Source organism: Coturnix japonica, chromosome 1 (assembly GCF_054131305.1).
Source record: "Coturnix japonica strain WE chromosome 1, WE-NBRP24, whole genome shotgun sequence".
In the NCBI taxonomy this organism is placed as follows: domain Eukaryota; kingdom Metazoa; phylum Chordata; class Aves; order Galliformes; family Phasianidae; genus Coturnix; species Coturnix japonica.
The window spans coordinates 126,542,509-126,565,682 of record NC_140663.1 but is presented as its reverse complement, the minus strand read 5'-3'; the positions used below and the strand labels follow the sequence as shown (position 1 = coordinate 126,565,682).

Here is a 23,174-nt window from a genome sequence, read left to right as displayed (position 1 = left end):
AAAACAGGCTCTGACAAATTAAATTAGATTTATTTTGTACAAATGGTAAGAGGTGTCAGAGTTAATACAATATGAGGGATATGTAATTCTATACACCTGTTCTGACATTACAAAACGCCCTGAAAAGACAAGGAGAGCGACTTCAAGAGGAGTGTTCTTACACTGATCACGTTCTACTCTGAAAACACCTGAATTCTTACAAAATAAGAATGAGAGACCCACCAGTTGCAGTAGTTCCAGTTATCAAGTCTGACATACAGTACAGAGCATTAAAAACACTTACTTGGAAGGCAGGAAAAAAATTGGTCAAGTGTCAGTTAACTCATGGAAAGCTTACAGAGTGCTTTTAGTCAGTGCAAAAAGAGGAATGTGTCCGTTGCTGGAGTCTGAGTTCCTGTGGTCGCTATCCCTGAGCAAGCACCTTGTCTCTGCACGTCTCTCGGAGCTTGTCGATTGTTGCCATGGACAGACTGCCAGGTTCTGTGAATATTTTCTGGGGGCAAAAATGAGACAATCCTGTTAAAATGGAGGCTTTAGCCAACATGCTGGAGTTCTCATGTAACTCTCTGTGAGATGTGTGAGATCTCTCCTTCGGTTGTAGCCATGATGTGAAATTGCTTACTGCTGTTCAGCCTCCAAACAGGGAAGAATTTTGACCTACTCCTCCTTTGTAAAGACATGCTGGAGCACTTGCTTGAGCTGCTTTATAAGTTGTACCATTAATTTTGCATAAGTGCTAGTCTGAATGCAAGTCTCCAGTTAAACTCCTTTTAGAAGGTATCTGTGGAACTGGCTGCTATGCGTAGTCAGACACAATGTCCCGAGTTGGAAGGGAGCCACACAGATCATCCCATCCAACTCCTGGCTCCACAAAGAACCAAGCCAAAATTAAAACACATCTCTGGCCTCAGAACATGTGAAGCCATCCTGGGTAATTCATTTTTCACATACTAAAGTCTGTTGCCAACAGACTGTTGCTCTTGTCAAGGTCCCTTCTTACCTCCCCTGCTAAGAAGGACAGGAGGATATGCACCTTTTTGAATGCAGAAAACATTTCTAAATCAAAGTCAGTCCTGTTCACTCCTAAACTGAAGGTTGTGGAGCATTTACCTGCATGAAGGTGTGACACTCTGTTACAAATGTTCCTTTGGTGATCTGCTTAAACTTGTCACAAATGTCGGGGAAATTCGTGGCTTCCAAAATAAAAGCTTGGTGTTGCTTAATTAGCGTTAAGGCCACGCGGAAGATGATCTTCGACCCTTCGTAGAACAAGCAATCCCATATTCGGAGCACAGTCTGCAGGAAAGGAGAGAATTCAGATGACAGCTCATAGGAAACTACTGCTAACGTGCTACAAAGGAAACAATAAGCAGTAATGTACATTGAGAAGACAGGAATGTCAGTCATCACCTCCACTGGAAGGATGTCAATGAACAAGCAGATGAACCAGCGTGACACCACAAGGGTCCACATGACTCCGTGTCTTTCCATCAGCTCGGCCACAGCTGGAACTTTCATCTTCACCAGCTCTCCCAGGACTTCCTGGTCGGTTTTCAGGCCCAGCATTGCAGGACTGTAATAATCTTGGAGAGAAGAAGCCATCGTTCAGTAGGCAGTAGAAATTATTTTCCACAGAACCGAAGAGAATGCCCACATACAGCTGAACATACAAAGGCACATTGAGCCTACATGTCCCAAGTCCCAGTAAGTTAAATCATACAGTGAAGATGTGCCTGCATTGTGGTCATACAGGCCTTCTCTTAGCCAAGGATGATCTCTGTACATGAGACAACATTCGTGCCTACCAAATCGTCTCCTACTCAGTTTATCAGAGCTCAGGTGGCCCAACAGAGGACATGAGTCACGTGGATGCCCAAAGAACCCACACGCTGAGGTGCCCACCAATACACTGAAGCTTGAACTCATACATCCTCAAGCCATTTATTTTGATGTTCCTGAGACACGGGAACAGCAAACATCTTCCCATCGTCACCAGTGAGTGTCCTTGGGAGAAACAAGGACCCCATACCATCACCTGATAGTCTCAGATCAACAGCAGCCGCTATTTTTAATTAGTGCAGCAGAGCGAATGCCAGGAGCTAGGTGAGAACGCAACTGGACACTGGGCAGGAGCTGCCCAGCAAAAAGCTCACAGTCAGAGACTGTGCACCCGCTGCTCTGTGAATGAGCAGAGCTACGAGCAGCTGAGAAGCCTCAGCATAAACTCCAGCTGTGTACAGGTTTGTTAGGCAGGAGGCCAGGCAGCTGGGAGAAGTCGCATGTAAGGGGCTGCATCCAAGATGGCATTATGTGTGCCCCGGTGGCGCAGTGGTTGGAATGCCGCTTTGCAACACCGGAGGCCCTGGATTCGAATCCCCCCTGTGGTGCAAGTGGTAGAAGTGCCGCTCTGCTACACAGGAGGCTCGAATCCTGGGGGTTGGACTCGATGATCTCTAAGGTCCCTTCCAACCCGCACGAGACTGTGATACTATGATTATATGTATGTACTTACTGTGTGTTAATTAGAGCTACTGGGGATATTAATTCTATCGTTCTCTCTATTATGATATGTGTATTCGTGCCTCCAAAATGCTCCCCTCAGCAAAGCTCTGCAGTTCTGGCTCTTTTCCCCCATCACTAATGCCGCTCTGTGTGCCTCCTTGTCCTGGTCTGCTCTGCCTAGTCTCTCCCAAGCCGCAATGCCCTTGTTTATATACAAGCCAATACAAACTTACCCCAACACAGAGCCCTTCTGCACAAGGATGCTGTGCAGCAAATGATTTCCACTCACCTGCCATCCAAATAACCCAGCTTTATCTCTTTCTGTGTTGTGCCACAAACAATCTGAAATGTCTCAGTCTGCATTACCCAGACCCAATTAGCATATTCATTAGTATCCCCTCTCTGGCAAACACTGCGCAGTTTATGACCTGGAACGGACCTAAGGCAGCATCTGCTCCCAATCTGCCACTCACTAATGAAAAAGGAATAAGTAACCAGCAGGCATAGGCCAGCACTGTACCTGTTGATCCGGGCTGCTTTGCAGGAGCATCCTCAGACAAGGGGTTATCTCCTGAGAAAACACAGTGTCAGCTCACTTCCTCTTATTTCTACATTGACAAATGGAAGTGATTTAGGCAATCACGCTACATTACTTTTCATCTTCCAGAAGGCAACAAATGAAATACTGCACTAGAAATTATTATTCTAATTTCTTATTCATTACTAAATTCCAGAAACTCATCTGGATGAAAACCAACTTTCCCAATATGAATCACAGAATATCCTGAGCTGGAAGGGATCCTTAAGGATCATCAGGTCAGGGGGGGACCTCAGAGACCATCTAGTTCAGGCTCCCCATTTCCAAGCTCTTTAGCAAGCCGCCCGTAGGCTTCTCCTTGCTTTCCCCACATCATCCTCACCCGCTTTGCGTTCCTGGGGCGGCCCAAAGTGAGTGGCACCTCTCCACATCCCGCCCCACATACGGCTGCCTGCAGTAATGAGATTTGCAGGAAGTAAGGATTTGTGAGGACTGCACGTCCTTGTGAGGTGTTACAGCTAGATTAAGCGGTTCCAAAAATAAAAGTTTAAGAAGCAGTGCTCTCCTAGCCTTGAATTACCTCCCCGAGTCAGAGCCGCAGAAGTTATAAAAGAATCCTTCGAGTCTGTCGTGCATATGTCAGGTTAAATATAAACACTCCTTCTGCAAGAAGCAGCCTAGGAATTATTCTTAGTATTGCAGAAATACCCAAGGCACGACCTGAGCCCTGCTGCATGCCTTCCAGCATTTCTATCATTTCAAGAGCCTACATAACCCAACCTGGGGTAAACTGAGTCATTTGTGCTTATAAGTGTATTTGTAGTGTCCACGGGAGACAAAGAGGGAAAAGATTGACCCCTACCATTTTAGAAGTTCTTCACTACGTGACCCCATGACCCCTGTGGTACAATATCTGCAGCTCCTCAGTGTGCCCACTGAACCCACCAGCAGGTACAGGAGCTGAAGAACTGCAGCACACTGTGCAGCCAGCCACCACACCTACCGGTCTAAAGCTGCACTCCTTCCTTTGTAAAGTTTTCTGTCTCAAAACCAAAACTGGTTCATTTTTACACCATTCTGCAGCGCTCCAACGTGGCCCCTTGCTGCAAGAGCAATGGGTTTGTAGCCAGACTTCCTTCGAGGCCCGAGCAGAAAAGCAGAGCAGGCTTTGGGCAAGGAACAGGCTGCCAACTGCATCCAACTGGCTTCACGAAGAGCATTCACTTCTACACTTCCAGTCACAACAGAAACAAATTCTTACTGCATGCTTTTAAGGAAAAAGACAAAACAAAACCTTTCCAGCATTCTTTCACTGTTCCCCATGGGCGGCTCTCAGCCTGCCCTGCCAGGCAGGGCAGTGTTCTGCTCTTCTCTTACCACCATGGGAGAGTTCAAAAAGGTGAGATGGGTCTTGTAGGAATCTGTTTGGTGAGTCTTTGAGTAAAAAAAGCTGAACAAGACACGTTTGGGAGGAAATCAGAAAATCACAACAGGAAAAGGAAGAAAACCACAAGTACTGCCAACTCTTTTTGCACTATCAGGTTGAAGTGACCCCCTGCAGATGTCCTGGCCATAGCGATATCCTGCAGATACGTGCTTTCATGGCAAGCTGAACTCTTACACTTAACGTTGTTTTAAAAACAAGATCCCCACCCTTCAAGGGAAGATGAGCAAAACCCCCAAACAGGCTCAAACCATCATTTTTAATTCAATGAGTCAAAGTGAACAAGAACTTCTGTTCTGGAGTTCTGAACGCAGCAGCCATCCCATGCACCACTGAACAGTAGCTCCAAAACAAACATAAATATAAGCAAACCCAATTCGTTTTGAATGGCTGCTACCTTAAAATAGGGAGAATACAGGCACTGTATAGATGTTCACTGGCTGTGATACTGGGATTATGCAACAATTTCAGACTATGCTGCTTTGAGATATTATTTAACGCCTTTTCAGCAAGCACAAACAGGCAGTGCTTTATTTTTCCTGCATAATCCCATTTGTCCGTGTTGCCTCTGATCCCACATTTGGGAAATGGATGCTGGGGGACAGATAGAGCCTTTTGGTTTCTTATTTGCTCTCCAGGCAGCACAACGGGATTCTGAGCAGATGTGGCAGCTACCATTTGGAAACAGAAGAGCGATGGCCTTAAAAATAAAGACCACAGAAAGAAAAGCAAAGGTGACATTGTTCCTGACTTTGCAGAGGACAAAGATGAAATATGAAGGAGCAAAGACTGTGTATGCAATCTCTTGGACACTGAGAAACAAAGCGAAACTGGCAGCACATTAGAAAGCACAAACCCAATTCAGCCATTCCAGTTATGAGGAATGAAACAGGCTGGGTTTGGTTTTAATAGTAACTCACTGTTATATGTTTGATGCAGCTGTGCATCATTAGAAACTGATCTAGATGAAAGACAGCTACCAAAGCACTCACACACAGACTGCACATAACAGAACAAAGTGCTGTTGGTCAGTTTTCCTCTCTGACACAGGGTCTGGATTTTGGGTGGTCCTGCATGGAGCCAGGAGCTGCACTCCATGATCCTTGTGGGTCTTTTCCAACTCAGGATGTTCTGTAATTATGATTCTATGACATCTCCTCCATTGGAGAGGATCTCATGACCAAACAGAGCAGATTACCACGAGTGCTTGCTGTGCCTATGGAGGAAGCAAACACAGCTGTACGGTGAGTCTTACATGATTGGCGAGCGCCGCTGAACAAGGATTCTGGATTTCTGGCTAATTCCTATATGGGATTAGGAAGAGGAACTACTTTATCAGTTCACTGCACTGATGAGATTATTCTTAACCTTTCAGTATAAAACACACACTCGTACTATCTCACATTTAAAAATAACCACACAAAGTTGCATTTTCTTCATCTCCTTACAACAATGCTAAGAGTCATAGTGGGAGCTCCCTAATAAATCACTGAAAAGACTTGGGCAGATAGATGCAGGAGGCTTAACCAATAAGCTAAGCAGACACACATGGCTCTGGCCTGATATTTGGAGAGGAAAACAAATCCAACCCTTCAGCTTCAAGAGAAAGGGAACAAAGCCCACAGTCCTCTTAACTTCAAGCCTGAAGAAGATAACAAGATAATTAATTTTTACATTTGCAGAATCATAGAATGGCCCAAGTTGGAAAGGACCTCAAGGATCACGAATCTCCAACCCCCCAGCCACAGGCAGAGCCACCAACCTCCCCATTTAATACTACACCAGGCTGCCCAGGGCCCCATCCAACCTGGCCTTGAACAGGGATGGGGTATCTACAACCTTTCTGGGCAGCTTGTGCCAGCACCTCACCATTCTCATAGTAAAGAGCTTCCCTCTGACATCCAACCTAACTCTTCTCTTCTTCAACTTAAAACCATTTCCCCTTGTCCTGCTATTATCCACCCTTTCAAAGAATTGACTCCCCTCCTGTTTGTAGGCTCCCTTTAGGTACTGAAAGGCCTGAGGTCACCCTGCAGCCACTACTGGGCATTGCTCATGATCTCCTTCATACCATTCCTTTACTTCCAAAGCGCATAACCCTCCACAAACACATCCTTTATGTGATCTGTGGGCTCTTCAACATAGTAAAATGAAGTCTTAAAAGAAGCATTAGCTACAACCGCTTGGATGTGGTGCTCAGGGCCAAGATTTAGCAGAGGGATGTTAGAGTTAGGGTAGTACTGGTTAGGTTGTGGTTGGACTTGATGACCTTTAAGGTCTTTTCCAACCTGAGCAATTCTATGATTCCGTGATTCTATGACTTAACCCCTGCTCCCAGAGTGCTAATACAGCCATGCTGAGGAATACAATGTTCTTCAGCATTTCTAAATATGCTGGGTTCTTTTGTTGTGTGCAGCCAAAGTTTAGCATGCTCCCACACTAAAGCAAGACTAGAACACGAATACTTTATCACACACAAGGAACCTGTGGCTTAGACAAAACTGCAGTACTCCTACCCAGTTAACCTAAAGCACACATACTGAACAATGAGCTTGCTCTTTTACTGATGAGCCCTGCGATTTGCAAGGGATGTTTCTAGGAAATAGTATTATTCCAAAGTATAAATACACTTATCATTTGAATGAAGAATAGCCCCAGTTCCTCGTTTCCTGCTGTCTCCCATCTCCCAAGTCACCTAGCAGTTCACACTTGTAAGTAATAAGCATTTCAGGCTTATCAAAGTTTCTAAATATACGCACACGATGACCCCAACATTCCACTTTCGGCTTATCAGGACACGGCATGCTTAACTTCTAGATAAATACAACTGACCTCTAATGTTCAGAGATGAATCCTTTCATTGTGCAGCTGACTAGCAGCAGAGTATGTGCAAGTCTTGTATTTTCAAACTCGTGACTACTTAGCCTTTCTCCCTGGGGCAGATGTGATGTTGCACCTCAGAGCTGCACACGACTATTGCTTCATCTCAGGGATGATTCTACTCAGGGATCACTTCTACTACTACTATCACTTCTACTCAGGGATATGATTTAGTGTAGGGTTTTTAGAGTTGGGGTACTATGGTTAGGCTGTGGTTGGACTTGATGATGGTCTTTTCCAATCTGGGTAATGCTATGATTCTATGATTCATGCATGACCAGAGGAATGCTGTGAGGGTGTGTGAGGATTTCGCCAGCACACAGCCCTGCAGCTGGGTGCTACCAGTAGAGCACGAAGAGGAAACAGCCCAGAAGCAACACTATAAAAAGGATTTGTTATCAAAAACAACTTTGCGAATATGGTGTCATGCTTATTATACATGGCCTTGCAAGCTCTCCACACCAAAAGCACGTGCTTGCAGTGCTCAAGCACTCTGTGAAAGGACATGTTTTTCATTATGTGACAGTCTCCTGCTAAGCTGCAAATTCAGCTCAGCGTTATACACTCAGGTCCCACGGTGCCTTTTACCTGCACAGCTGACTAAAATTCTCCATGTGGAACCAAGTTCCACTTCCCCTTGGAGAAGCAGGTCTTCAAAGACATGGTTGTCTTGCCAGCTCTGCGTTATGAAGTTCCACAGCAATCCCTCTGGGCATTCAGTCACCAGAAGGAAATAAATGAACACTTACTCGCAACTAAAAGATAAATAAGCAGACTACGTAGAAATACTTCATAGGTAGTAAAGCATTCTGTATTCCTCAAGCAGCTCCTTCCTTCAAACCTGAAGTCTGTCTGACAGGACTTCAAAAGAATGTCATAACATTGATCAGAAGAAAGATACGAGGATATGCAAAAGCTGCATGAGTAATTATGTTCTGTTACTCAGTTGAAATATTCTCATATTGTTGCATTATGCAACAATACCTGCAAGCCTATGGCTGATACAACTGTGAACCAGAAACATGTCAGATATCTCTTATCCAAACACACAGATGTTTGCCTTAACCAGCAGTGGCTAAGCTGCACACCAGAACAGTATCTTGCATTGCACCTTTTGTCCTTGCAGATAATGCCTGTTAGTGAGTCTGCCAGTCTGGTGACCATGTCATCACTCAAAACTCCATTCTTGAAGTTAGTTATAAGCAACCAGACAGCAAACCAGTTAAACAAACCAACCAACCACTTCTAAAAGCACCAGGCTGAAGGAAGGTTGCTAGACTGACCCTTGAGGAGTACCTGTAGGCTAAAGCACTTTATTAACAGTGATGAGGAAAAAGAAAGAGATGGTGTTTGTTAATGCTACTGAGCTGAGAGATGTCTCAGAGCACAAAAAAAACCACGTGTTCTAGGTATATTAAGTTCTGGTATCTATATATTATATATGTTGGCTTCACCTGCTGGCCAAAAACCCTGTCAGTAGCCAGGTACCAGTGTGGAAGTTGAGTGCAATTAAATGTGTGTGGGCAGGGGCAAGGAAGCATTCATTCTAAGACTGCAGAGGGCAGAAAAGGGATTTCCAAATTGTCCTAAATATCCATGGATTTAATCAGCAGTGACAGGACACAATCAGAAATGAGGACATGACCTGGAGGTATATCTACTGCACTGAAAGGGGAAAGCATAGTCTGTAATGCAAACTGACCAAGAGAAGAGCAACGAAACTAAAGGAAAAGACTGTCTCATCAACCTGTTGGCATCCAACAAAACTGATTCTTCCCTCTGAAAATCTGGATAATGTACAGTATTTCTCTTCTTCCCCAGCGAGTAATTATATGGCTTTAAACTGAAATGCACTGCACCCAGCACTACTAACACAAGGGAGGTACTCACCTGAGAAAGTTTCTTCATGGACATAGTCTGTTTCTCTCTCTCACACACACATATATAATACTTCATTGAAATCATGCAGTTGTCTTACCCACCATGCTATGAACATTATCAGATATTTTTACAGTACAAAAGCTTCATCCTGCTAACTTGAGCTCTTGCTGAGTCAGCCAAGCTGGAAGAAGCACCTCAAGCTCTCTCAGAGCTGGCTGTGGAGGAGAGAGGGCCTGCCCAGCATAACCATTCTGAGCACATACACCTTTCCTCACTTACAGTTAAGAGCCTCTGCACTGGATGTCTGGACAAGAGGAGGCTCAGGGGTGACCTTATTACTCTCTACAACTACCTGAAGGGAGGCTGTGGTGAGGGTGAAATCACCCACTTCTCCCATGTAACTAGCAATAGGACTAAAGGGAATAGCCTCAAGTTGTGCCAGGGGAGGGACACATCCCCCCCCCCCCAGTGATGTCAATGGCATTTAGGCACTAACAGATCACATGGCAGAGGGCAGCTTTCAGTCTCCTACCTGTTTGCACAGCTTACAGTTCTCAAGGCTGAGCCAAAACACGACAGTTGATTTCTTTAGGCTATTTTTATAGCTTGAAAGTAAACTTCGGGGCTGTAAGTCTCAAATATTTGCAAACTGATTCACGAGTCAAAGTGCTCCTCGCCTGTCTCTAATCCAGCAATTTGCAAACGAAGTCCAACCATTCTGCCTACACTTAAAGAAGAACTCAACTGGTATGTGGTGCATTCAGTGTTTTACACTGACAGATGGTAAGAAGATCTCGCAGCAATCCCAGCTCCTTCAGCCGCTCCCCATAAGGCCTGTGCTCCAGACCCCTCACCTCAGCCTCTGCCCAGCCTTTAGCTGACACCGTCATACTGTACTCAGCCTCCAACCACTTGGGAAAAACAGCTGTTCAAAAGCAAAACTGGGCCAACAGCGAATTTCAAAGCTTAGAGAAAAACTAGTTTCCCAACATGGCTTTACATTGAGGGTGTAGCTGCAGTCATTCCCATGTGATGCTCGTGGGAATTTCTGACAAAGCCATTCTTCCTCTAGAACTAAATTCCTAGAAAGTGCGTTCCCAAATATACTTGATAAGAGTATAACACATAGCTGTGCCTGATGTCGGCTTATGGTTTTAAGCTAGTCTGTGCACGTGGTGAGATTCAGCTTATATACAAGGCAAATTCAGCAAGTAAGCTCCTACTGCAAAGCCAGGCATCCAGGCAAGATAACGTAGGGAGCTGCTGAGCAGACATAAATGCCATCTGTACCTTATGGTGCGCTGTACTGCCCTCAAGGCTCTACTGACCAGCCTGGCTAGATCCTGTAATTGTTTATAAGAGCTGTGATAAGAAAGTCACAAACACACACAGACAGGTGACATTTGTTTGCCTTGCTGTGCAATACTACTGCACAGACAGTGCCCAAGGTCCCCAGCCTAGCAGAAACCCACACCACCTTGCAGCTACTTCTGAAGAAAGGTCACACTGCCTCCTGCCAAGTCACTGGGGATCCCTGCGTCAGGCTTAGCACTCAAGCTGTTTGCATCACCCATCTTCGTGCTCTGCAATCACTGCTTCATCTGAGCCTCATCTCATATTCCTGCTTCCAGAAGCGCCAAATCCCAGACACCATCCAAGCCCTGTTCCCCAGCATCATAGTGGCATAGGAAGACGACTATCAAACAGTATATGCAAAAGCGAAAAATAACAAAACCAAGGTGAAAATCTGACTGCAGAGCAGATGAGTTTGGCCTGTGTGTTGTTTTTGCCTTGTCTCCAGGTCCCTAAAATGTCTTCAGTCCACATAAGCCAATTTAACATCTAAAATCTTGAAAAATTAACTAAAATGCCAAGATCAAACGAAATCCAGGCTTTGGTATACAAAGATAACTATGTAAACCCTTAACATACCAGGCAATATTCTTCCAATAAGGGCATCTAGCAACCAAAAGGACTCCTCTTCATTTTTTGTAATAAGAATCAGGTATCCAGCTATGAAATTCATGCCCTGAAAGAAAGAGAATAATTTTAAGATGCTGGCATTTACCTTAAGAGTTTCTAGGTCATTTCTTTTGATTAAGAGCTAACTAACTTCCATTCTACACAGCTGGAACATTAGGTGAAGTCTAGTAATAAAGGGCACTGGATGAACAGGAGTTTCTTTTCTTTCTGTTTCTAAGCTTTAAGTTGTCTTGTTTGTGGTAGAACAGACATACCTGAGACAATACTTATAACAATACAGAAAGCAAACTAGCCTGACTAGCCTGGAAGTTTCCCCAGGTTAGCAGAAAATTACATTATCTTTAAATATTTACAGGCTATGAAAGCCAGAGCTGGTTACATTGCCTTCTTCAGTTTCACTCCTTTATTCAGCTTTCTCCCTGCTCTCTTGCCTTCCAAGCTCAACTTCTGCAGTATTGCTGGTGGCCACAGGCAGCAGCGCTGTCACGGCTCTGAGGAGGACGGCAGCCACCAAAGAAGCAAGAAGCTTGGATGGAAATCAAGATCTCCTTTCTCAATTCACCTGTCCCACCACAGAAGTCCTTGTAGCACTCCCAGAACATGGAAATATTAAGACACTGCACCTTACCCAATGGCTCATTTTCAAGCTTTGAGTCACTACAGCTCAGACAGACCTTGCATGGCCTTACACAGTGCTTGGCCTCCTGGTCTCAACATCAGCTATTTGTTTCTAGGCTGATAGCTTAGTAATTGCATCCATCTATGGCGACAAGACACCGCTTGGCATTTAACACTGCACACAAAGGAAGCTTCTCTTAAGTGTAAATTCACAGGGCTCTGAACTTCACTGTTTGTACCAGGGAAGGCAGTGCTGTGCCCCTGTCCCAGCAAATGCACCAGCACATTGAAAATGCCCCCACAAAGAGTCTTCAAAGGGCAAAAACTCTGCAAAATACTACTTATGACAAGCCTCGAAAAGCAGGAAGAGAACAGAGGACTTTATAAGTGAACTTCAAACCAATTTCCTTCCCACTTGTCACCTACACTAGGAGGAGGCAACAAAAAATAAAGTGATCACATACCTGACAATATCCTACCGCCTTATTGTGATGTCCATATGCCACCAACACATTGTAGAGCGTATGCTGCAAGCAGGGATCAGCCGTCCTGCGGAATTTCACATTATCTGGAAATGTTCTGTTCATGTCTAGACAGAAGGGGAAAAATAGACCAAAAGTAAGAGTTATTCCTTCCAGAGAAACTTTTGCAGCTTTCCTGAAGTACAGTCAAAACCTCATTAAACCACAGTTTTGGTGGATGAATTTTAACAAGGAGCAGCTGATCACTTTCACTTGAAATCACATTTTTTTTTGTGGTTTGATTTTGATTGGGGTTTACGACTTTTTTCCTCCACTACGATGTGACCATTAGACAGTTTGTTCCTTCCTTTGTGCAAGACCACTAAGGAGACTACGCACATCCCACCTGCTTAGCTCAGTGCTGAACCGAGGACTGTGCAATTACTGCCATTTCAAAACACCCATTTCTTCCAGATCAAACATGAATCTTTACAAAGGACTGAAAAAACAAAGGAGCGCAGGTTTGAGCCAGTTGCCCCAACACTCAATAATAGTGTTTGGAAAGAAACAGGCAGAGTTAAGTTTTAGCCAGCTTCACCCTACAGAGTAGTGAGCAAAGGTTACTTGCTCTACTGAGTGAGCCCATCTGATCTGTAGAAGCACAAGTTGAGGGGAAAAGCCCTATTTAAAAGCAGTGTTACTTTGAAGATTTTCAAAACCTGAGACATTAATAAAATAACAGTTACGTTGGTTATATTTAACGACAACACAAAAGTGAAATATAGTAAAGCAAAACAAAAAAGTTCAGTGAGAGTGTTACTGCACAGATATTTGTGCTCCATGAGTTATCAGATCTTATCAGCTGTTTCTGTAGAAAGGACAAAGTCTATCACAGCCTTGACACGAACTGGAGCTATAAGCAACTAAAAGGAGGGAGTCCCCCAAAATCATTCTTAATCTCATGGAATTCAGAAGCATTAAGAAGTCATCACACTAGTCACCTTTTTTCCCCTTTTGAAGCCAATAAATCATTTACAGAAATGGGAGGGTTGGAAAATATTTCACCTTTCACGTGACTTGCAAGAAATGCACAAGGAAAAAGATCATTTTAAAAGGACTTGAGCAGCAGCCAGGCAGTTATAGGATAACTACAATTGTTTTATTTCCTCTTGGTAGGAAGAGAAGCATTGTATCTGCATAATCAGAATAATTTGTTGTTTAGTTGAGCAGATGCTGGACTTAACAGAAAAAATGAAAGCTGACGTTTCAGCTGTGGCTCTTCCCAACAGCTGTGCAGAGCAAGGGTGAAGAAGGAATAGGAAAAGTCCAAACAGCCAGGCCCTCACACCAGAGGTCACAAGGCGTTATACAGGCTGAGGGGACTGTGAGTTTCTCACCATTATAGCTCATGACAGGCAGGAGTACAACTGTGTCTGTTAGCTGTGTGTGTATATGAGAAGACTCGCACACACTATAGACTTACCTGCAATTCAATGGCCTGGTCTAAGGGTCACTTCACTGCAAGCAAGCCATATTAACTTACAGCCAGATCTCTTTGGAACCAGCACATAGCCTCTGCATCAGGACAGCCACATTCTATCATACCAACATCACTTGTCCCACAAGATTTACTATAATAGGGCATGAACAACAAAGCTCAGTAGAAATGCATTCCCTTCTAAATATGTACGAACTTTGAGCTATGAAAAGTTCCATCAGAACTTAGGGACAGGCATTGTTCAAGCTCTTAAACTTAAGACGACTTCTCTCTCCTGTACTTCTCTTAAAAAATAGAAAATATTCCAGCAGCAAGTGTCATAAAGCAAAAGGAGCAACAAAGCTCATCTATTAGGAATCAGCAAGTTGAAGAGGGAAAACAGTCAAAAGACAATTTAAGATTAGTTGCTATTAGTAGATCAGATTTTTCTTCAAAACTAGACCATTTCTCCGCACAGCTCTGCATCCATCCCGTACTGGGAGGCCATGCCTGGACACAGTACCCCAGGTGAGGCTTTACAAGGGCAGAGCAGGAGACAATCACTTCATTCTCCCTGACGTCTACCCTTCTTTTAACGTAGCACAGGACACCACTGGACTTCTGGGCTGCAAGAGCACATTGCTGGCTCAAGTCTAGCTTTTCATCTGTCGCGATTCCAGTCTTTGACAGCAGGGCTGCTCTCTAGGAGTTTGTCTCCCAGTCTGTATTCATACCTAGAAGCACTTCAACCCAAATGCAACACCCTGCACTTGGCCTTAGTGAACCTCACTAGGTTCTTGCGAGCCTGCTTTTCAAGCTTGCCCAGGTCTCTCTGGAACTTAATTATACATTATATTGTGTGCCCCGGTGGCGCAGTGGTAGGAATGCCGCGTTGCAACACCAGAGGCCCTGGGTTCGAATCCGCCTGTGGCGCAAGTGGTACAAGTGCCGCTCTGCTACACAGGAGTCTCACATCCCGGGGGTTGGACTCGATGATCTCTAAGGTCCCTTCCAACCTGCACAAGACTGTGATACTATGATGATGATATCCCACTGAAGACATTTCCAGACTGCAAGTAAATTCCAAATGTAAATGAAAATTGTTTGGAGCTTCTGGGCGCATAAAAGAAACAAGAAACGTTGGCTTTTACACATTTCACCAAGATTTTAAGGCAATTCTATGTCTGGCCTTGCCCTCCCAGCTCTCCTCCTGAAATAAGAGCAAAACATGGTTGCTCTTCTCTTGTTTTTAAACTACAGCATTGAGCTGGTCTATTACTTTATAACAAGACTCCAGGACTGCCTGAAATAGATTAAGGGAAACTACCAAGCATGAGAAGGGAATGACAACACAACTCCACATCTTCATTTAGTTTTCTCTTACAAAAAAACCCACTCTGATGGGAAACCAGTGTAGGTAAAATGTACTGAATGTCATACAACAGTTCACATTGAAACAGACCCCACCTAAAGCCCACAATAATCAAATTTGCACAGTTAAGAAGATTACAAGAAGTTACACATAATATTCCCATTCACTTTTAATACTTCTATCCTTTGGCCCTCATACATTCACACTGCTATTTCATTTCTAAAGGAAAATTATCACTCTGAAGTACCAAGGTCTTCCCCCCCCTCCCCCGTTCAAATAAAGCCCTCCAACCCATCTCTCCTATATCCCATTCCCTCATTTGAGCAACAAACAGCCAGGCAGTTTAAAGATATCTGACTCCAGATAAAAATCAGTAAAGCCCCAACTTTAACTGCATGGCTTTTTCAAGATGGAAAGAGACAACAGCAACTGCTTCTGCCATTGCCATGAAATATCGCCATCACTGCTTGCTGCTCTTCCAGGTCCTTCGGGGAAGGAAGTAACAGAGACAAAGACGGACCTCACAGTAGCTCATCATTCACCCAATACCTTCTAGTTTGTTCTCTGTTCCTGCCCAAATAATTTCTAATCTTCCTTACTGTTTCTGACCACATGATAATCCTGGGAAGAACTGTACTGTTAAAGAGCTTAATGCTAATCTAATTTACACGTTAGTTCACCACTACTACCAAAACCAAGACAGACTTGATCTCTTACACTTGAAGGGCACAGCACAGCAGACAGACAAAGATTTTGTTATCAAGACAATTACCTGTTTTGATTGCTTCAACCAGCTTGTCGTTTTTCTCTCCTTCTAGCAGTCTCTGATAGTATCCAGGGTTTTGCTCCATGTTGGTTTGAGCCCCACTCACGATCATCCAGATCAATGCACGGTGTTCATTGGGAATGCCTTTCCTGATATATCTCTTCACTGCAAAAGAAAATAGTGAGTTGTTTGGTGTTTTTTTTTTTTAGTTTATTTTTTAAAATATTTCCATTTGCACTTTTCTTTCAGAATAATCACAGAATCACAGAATTGTAGAGGTTGGAAGGGACCTCTAGAGATCATCGAGTCCAACCCCCCTGCCAAAGCAGGCTCCCTACACCACGTCACACAGGTAGGCGTCCAGGCGGGTCTTGAATATCTCCAGAGAAGGAGACTCCACCACCTCCCTGGGCAGAGACATAAGAAATAAGCAAAAGAAAGTTTAAAAGTCAAAGGAAAACTCTTGACTAAAGATTATTATGGTCTCAAACCTAAGCTACCATTTAGGATAAACATTTCCTTCTCAGCTACACAGTATGTTTTAGACTCACTCCTAAGTTCTTTCCACTTAGGGTCTCCATGCTGATCTTCAGTTCCCACCCTCCATCCCCCATAAGGGTTTTGAATCTTTTCCACCTTTCTGGATAGAGATATAAGCAGCAATCTTTGTCCTTTTTCATTCAGGGAAGCACCACCTTGATCTCTCCCTAACATCCTTCAACACAATACCACTGTTTGCTTGGATATGCTCCAGTACAAATGATTATGTTAACATAATGCTGGGATTTCAGCTTAGTACCGAAGTGCTGAAACCATAGCAAAGATGTATGTGAAATAGGACGCTACTGTCTAAACTCGTTTAGAAGTGATAAAAATGTGAGCGAGCAGCAGATTTTTCTTCCAAAATAACAGGGGAAGTCTTTTTCAAATCTAAAATAGCTTTTATTGCCTGCATCGTACCATTCTTTTCAGTTTGTTTTTTAATATAAGATGATTCAGTATGAATGAGGAGGGTGCAAGATTGCAGGAAGAAGCATCAGGCTTATTAACAGCCAAAGCAGCTTCCTCCTGGGAGTGGAATGAAAGACATTAACACAGAGCCAATGCTGGTCATTAATTCATAATCCTAAACCCTAATGATCCACAAAGATAGCCAAGCATTTGAGGTCCTCTAGCTTTTTCCAGGCAGAAGAAGCTGACAAAGGCAACAGATATTTCTTACTAAAAGAATGAGGCTTGAATAAGAATGAGGAATCCTTTGTTATTCCACACAATAGCATCACCTAGCCTCCTTATATCCAGTCACACAGATCTGTAACTCAAGATAAACGGTATCTGAATTAAAGGCAACTGGCCTTAAAAACAGCAGAGTGAAAGAAGAGTTTACAGGAACTCAGCCGGTGACTTTCTATACACATTCACCTTATTTTAGCCCTCTATCCTTCAGGAGTCCAAGCTGCTTTCTCAGTGGCAATGGAGAGATCCGTGCATCTCTAACAGCCAATCCACCCACCTAAAATCTGGTACCTTCAGATCCTGCCCTTCACACTTGCAATGAACACTCAGCCTTCAAGGTGCAGTTTTTGTTTAGTGTTCCCATGAGCATTTATAGCTCTCCTGTTCCAGCTGTAAAGTAACTAACTACAGCCTGGAAATAATTCTTAAGTTTCCATGTTTAATAATCCCCACTTCACCTTTTTATTTACAACATTTTGATCTCTGATGCTCAATAAATCCCACAGACAGAGCCAGTAAATGCAGGAATGCATCTGAGGAATCCCATTTTAGTCAGTGAAATGTCCAGATGATCCTGCAAATGCTCCTAAGAATTCAATTGACTGGGCAAATGACTGAGTTCTCATACTGTAACACATAAATTTAGATGGTACTTCTTCTGTAACAGCTATCAATTCTGAAAGGAGAGATAGAATCCACATCCAGCAACATGACATGTTAAATTCAGACACGTGGGGATGAGCCTTTGACCTTGGCACAAGGGGAAAGCAGCCCTGCAGCATCGCATACACTCATTATCCCTCAGTGTCATCATCCACATGACATTAGGTGGCCAGAGGCTCGTATCAGCCCAGACAATTGCCTATCCCAGCTTCCCCACTTCATGAAGAGTGGAAAAGCCCACCAGGAAAATGATCATTCTTGACCTTTTTGTCATAAAATAAGGTCGAATTTACCTTTTACTGATTTATTTTTTTTCCTTCCCCTTTACACTGCTTCACTCTGCACCATAGACTGAGCCTGCAAATGCTCCAAGCATAGCTATGAGTATATTACTGGGCTATCTTACTGTAATACAAATTCAGATGGTATTTGTTTCTGGAGCAGCTATCCATTCTAGAAGCAGAGTTAGCATCCACCTCCAACAGCACTGCATATTAATTCATAGAAGCGGAGATGAGTCTTTGACCTTGGCACAAGGAAAAAACATAGCAGGATGCTTTCAAGAAAGGCCCCAGGAGAACATAAAATAACAAGATGGGTTCACAGATAAATCTTCTGGTCCTTGGGGGGGGAAAAGTGGCAAATCAAGTTATGCAGGAAAACACCAGCTAATAACAAAAATCATCCTGCTGATAATAGTAGAAGAGCGTAAAAAGCATCTGTATGTTACAGTTACCATTAAATTCCTAGGAAAAAGTTGCTGTAAAGCATACAAACAGATTTCCTAATACGCTCCTTCCTTCCTCCAAGCCCTGCACAAGAACAGAAGTGCTCCTGTTCCAATTGCTATTTCACTTCTTGCTATGTTTTACCAGCCTCCAATACCAGAAAGGCACCTTTTGCTACTGGTCAGTTTTGACTAATGCACTCATAAGAGAACACATCCAGTTCTCTTGTTCAGCATACTTTTGGTCAAAGCTCCTTTAGGTAATTATGTCTGATGGTTTGGTTGCCTTGTGGTCCCTGAAAGACAGCAGTGAAATGGATGGAAGCAAAAATTAAGCGGACCTATGAAGGAGATTGAAATAGGAGGCAAGGGACCAAATACCACCTAGAAATGTGCACACGCACAGAAGTCACTGTAGATGATAAGGGCAGAAACTGAAACAAAACACCACCAAACAACATGAAGGAAGAGACTGGAGAATGAGCAAAGGGAGCTATTAGCCAAAATACCCATGACCCGCCCTGCCAGAAGGCTGTGATTCAGAACAACAGGATACACTCCTTAATTATCCTCGTTAAAATGTAGTCTAATTACTTTCTTTACGGTAGAACAGAATCACATACATACATACATACCACACAGGGCATGAGCAGCACGTGAACACACCACATTTCCAAACTGGAAAATTAGCACAAGTCATCACTTCTTCCTGTTCACCCCAATCACCCTGTTCTGAGGAATTCCAAGCTTCTCTGAATGTAAAGAGAAATGGGTGTGGAGCCACTGAGTTGCCTCACTCATGGCTAGCCATAGCAGAATGCCTTTTAAAACAGCCCCGGGGAAAACTCCAAGTGAGGATATGGGTTTGGAGATACATCTATGAGTAAGGGAAGAGAAGGAGGGAGAAAGCACTCCTCAGTTATCTGCAGTACTGTGTCCAGGCCTGGGATCCCCAGTGCAGAAAGGACATGTAACTCTTGGAGTGGTTCCAGAGGAGGGCCACTAAGATGATCAGAGGACCAGAGCACCTCTCCTATGAGGAAAGGTTGAGGGAATTGGGATTGTTTAGCCTGGAAGAGGGAAGGCTCAGGGGAGACCTCACTGTGGCCTTCCAGTACTTGAAGGGAATATATAAACAGGAGAGGGAAAGGCTGTTTACAAGGGTGTGTAGTGATAGGACAAGGGGGAATGGTTTTAAACTGCGACAGGAGAGGTTTAGGTTAGATATTAGGAGGAAGTTTTTCACCCAGAGGGTGGTGACGCACTGGAACAGGTTGCCCAAGGAGGTTGTGGATGCCCCATCCCTGGAGGCATTCAAGGCCAGGCTGGATGTGGCTCTGGGCAGCCTGGTCTGGTGGTTGGTGACCCTGCACAGAGCAGGGGGTTGGAACCAGATGAACATTGTGGTCCTTTTCAACCCAGAACATTCTATGATTTTATGATTCCCACTTATGGCCGACTTGGAATCAGCTCCCAAGCAAAGCCTCAGAGCAAGGACCCTCATTCTGGAGGAGTGAAACTCAGCAAGAGCACAGAGACCTCCTGCCCTCTGGGTTCCCGCAGGATCATCCTGCAGGGTAGGGCACACACCAAAGCCACTACTTACACGATTCTCTGTGCATCTGCCACAGACCTTAATACTGGTATCAGAGGGGAAGTATTTAAATCAGTAATGGTACAGGTTAATCTGCTGCTCTCCTCCCCCAAGGCATCAGCTGAAGATAACAAGGGAGGTTTATTATAACAACTTTCAATTTACACTCAGACCGTATTTCACAGAATCACAGAATTGTAGGGCTTGGAAGGGACCTCTAGAGATCATCGAGTCCAACCCCCCTGCCAAAGCAGGCTCCCTACACCACGTCACACAGGTAGGCGTCCAGGCAGGTCTTGAATATCTCCAGAGGAGGAGACTCCACCACCTCCCTGGGCAGCCTGTTCCAGTGCTCAACACCATTTGTTCCAGTTATACTCCTTAAAGTTATGTGAGAATGCACAGTCGACAAACTGAAGTACCTTTTGCTAAAACCTTTTGCTAAAATTAATAATGTCAAAGATGAAACACCAGCACAGAGGGACTCGCTACCATCAAGGCTGCCTGCATCCTCTCAGGGGATTTAGTATATCCCATCTCTCACACACTGCTACAGACCTTTTGAAAATACAATAGGGTGGCCTGTTACTGAATATTGATAGAACATTAATGATTATTAACAGTTATTACATTAATGGCTATTAGTGAAGTCATGGCAGCATGACTACTGCCATCGAAGCCTAATGGACAAGCTAAGAGAATGAGTCAAAGTTTGAGCTCTGAAACAATGCCGAAGGCATTCACACTGCTGTGTCACACGAGTGACGCTACTCAGAATACTGCAAAGATGCCACTATAGTAAAATTTGACACTCTAAGCAAGAAAAATAAGAGACTATTAGTTACTAGAACGCCATGCAACTAACAGCTGAATGCCAGCATCTGGAACTTCCCGTGGCTGTAATCTCTGGGTTACAGATGTAATAAGATATTATAATGTATGCCAAGGAAGGATTACTCCTTTGTAAGCTTTAAATCAAACCAACTATCTCCCCAACAGCAGCGTATTCGCTTATGTGTCATTACTGTGTATAATAAGAAAACAGTATTCAACATTCAAAAGCCCAATCCAATGCGATTTATACAGGCTCCAGCATAATGCACTATTACCTACAAGTAACCACACCTTTTAAACTCTTCTGTATGCTGTTTTTCCCCTTCAGGAGCTTGGACCATTTGATGGCTCTTCTGGTGAGCACCACGAGGTATCTGGAAAAGAACGCTTCATAGGACGCATAATCAAAGTCGTCTGGCCTCTCAAACCCATATGGATCAACCCTGCAAAATAAAGCATTCTTGTACTAACCGTTCCCACATACCTACAGTTAGGAAGAAGAAAAACAAAAAGCAATTTATTTCAGATGGCTTCCAGCTGTTATATCCAAAAGCAGCCCAAAAATATCTCTCCTCCCAACAAAATCCTGCTGTACGCACACTGTAAAACACCTTTGATGCATGATGTGGAATGTGCATAAGCGAAGTGAAACACACTCTGCTCAGTCAGTTTTACAGATTTCTCTGCTTTTAAGAGTTTTCAGAGCAAACGATCCGCTCAGTGCAAAACTGACCCAGAACCCTATCTCGGACACTAATGGAGCCTCAGAGCCACCCCAACCTGGCTGTGTTTCAGCCGGATGCACCTTGTGAAGGCGGGTTGGTGGCACCTTCCCTCCCGCTCCGCTTCACACCTGCTGTGCTCACAGAACGACGGAATTTGTCCCCGCGGTGGCACGGGCACAGCCCTCAGACCTCCTGCGGGTGACAGGGGAAGCCCAGAGAAGGGGACGGCTGCGGGACCCCCCCTCGTCCCGCCCGCACCTGCCCCGGGTGCCGCCCCGCCTCACACCTGCTCCGCGGGCGAGGAGGCCGTGCCGCTCTCGCTGGCCCTGGCCGCGATGCCAACGGGAAAAGGGCTATTTTAAGTCCGATAAAGTCCCCGCCAGGAGCCGAGCACCGCCGCTCCGGCTCTCGGCTCGCCTCCTCCTTCAGATCGGCAGAAAGTTATCCAAACGGCGCTCCCCAAGGGCCGCCCAGCCCCGCCGAGTCCCCCACCTACCTGTACGCCCACTCCCGGCCGTCCTCCAGCCCGGCCATCGGCCGTCCGCGCTCGGCCCCCTCCGGCCGGGAGCCGCCGGCGGGCTCTCCTCAGGCCGAGCAGCGCCGCCTCCGCCGCCCCATTCGGAGCTCCGGCCGCCGAGCGCAACTCCCCGACGCGCTCCGCCGGCTGAGGGGCGGGGGCGGCCGCCGGGTTCCGCCTCCCGTGTGCCAGGGGACGGGCAGGGCAGCTCCGCGCCCGGGGCGGCCTCAACCGCCTCCACTCGGGCGGGGGTCGTGCCCCGACCGCCTCTTCTCTGTGCTGGGCTCTTCGGGGGACCCCCCCTTCCTGACCCTGGGGCGAGCGAGGCGGAGACACGGCGGCTCCCGGCCAGAGGGTCGGCTGCGGCCCTCCGCCATTTCAGGGTGCGCAGCCCCTGCTCTGCACCCGCCCTTGGCACAGGAATCCTGGCCCCGTATGCTTAACTTTATATATAGTTCTGACTTGACTGTCGTATCTGAAGTATGGATCACAGAATCACAGAATGACCCGGGTTGGAAGGGATCTCAAGGATCATGTAGTTCCAACCCCCCTGCCTGGCAGGGCCACCAAACATACACATTTACTAGATCAGGTTGCCCAGGGCCCCGTCCAACCTGGTCTTGGAACACCTCCAAGGACGGGGCATCCACAACCTCCCTGGGCAGCCTGTTCCAGGACCTAACCACTCTCCTAGTGAGGAAATCAAATGGATGTATATATATGGTTGTTTCTGGAGCCTGGAGAGATCTCAAAATGAGTCCCACTCCTCAGGAGTGTACTCAAATTTCAGCCCCCATCAGTGTGCTGAAAATGCAGCTAAGAAGTCCTTTACCTAAACCAGGATTCATCTCTTGGGTAGATACCTTCCCAAAAGCCAGTCCTGTTGCTCCAGTGTACTTCATCCCACACAACTGCCACAAACAGATGTGGCTCTGATGCTGTTTTGGATGTGTTTC

The 23,174-nt window shown here is 45.1% G+C and overlaps 1 protein-coding gene across 3 annotated transcripts; it reads right to left on the bottom strand.

Annotated features, from left to right (window-relative positions):
- Nucleotides 1–9: 9 nt before the first annotated feature.
- GRTP1 (growth hormone regulated TBC protein 1) lies at nt 10–22,375 on the bottom strand. 3 transcript variants are annotated; one of them, XM_015849404.3, is made up of 8 exons: nt 22,198–22,371; nt 21,268–21,419; nt 15,929–16,087; nt 12,311–12,435; nt 11,178–11,274; nt 1,411–1,583; nt 1,111–1,296; nt 10–493 (listed from the first exon to the last, which is right to left on the bottom strand). In XM_015849404.3, exons 1-8 carry the CDS (start codon nt 22,233–22,235, stop codon nt 404–406), a joined length of 1,020 nt encoding a protein of 339 aa, XP_015704890.1. In that variant the 5' UTR covers nt 22,236–22,371; the 3' UTR covers nt 10–403. The 3 variants fall into 3 exon arrangements, with proteins under 3 accessions (XP_015704890.1, XP_085390674.1, XP_085390680.1); XM_085534548.1 differs by lacking the exons at nt 15,929–16,087; nt 21,268–21,419; nt 22,198–22,371 and adding an exon at nt 12,714–12,733; XM_085534554.1 differs by lacking the exons at nt 10–493; nt 1,111–1,296; nt 1,411–1,583 and adding an exon at nt 5,326–5,700 and having other exon boundaries at nt 22,198–22,375.
- Between the last annotated feature and the right edge of the window lie 799 nt (nt 22,376–23,174).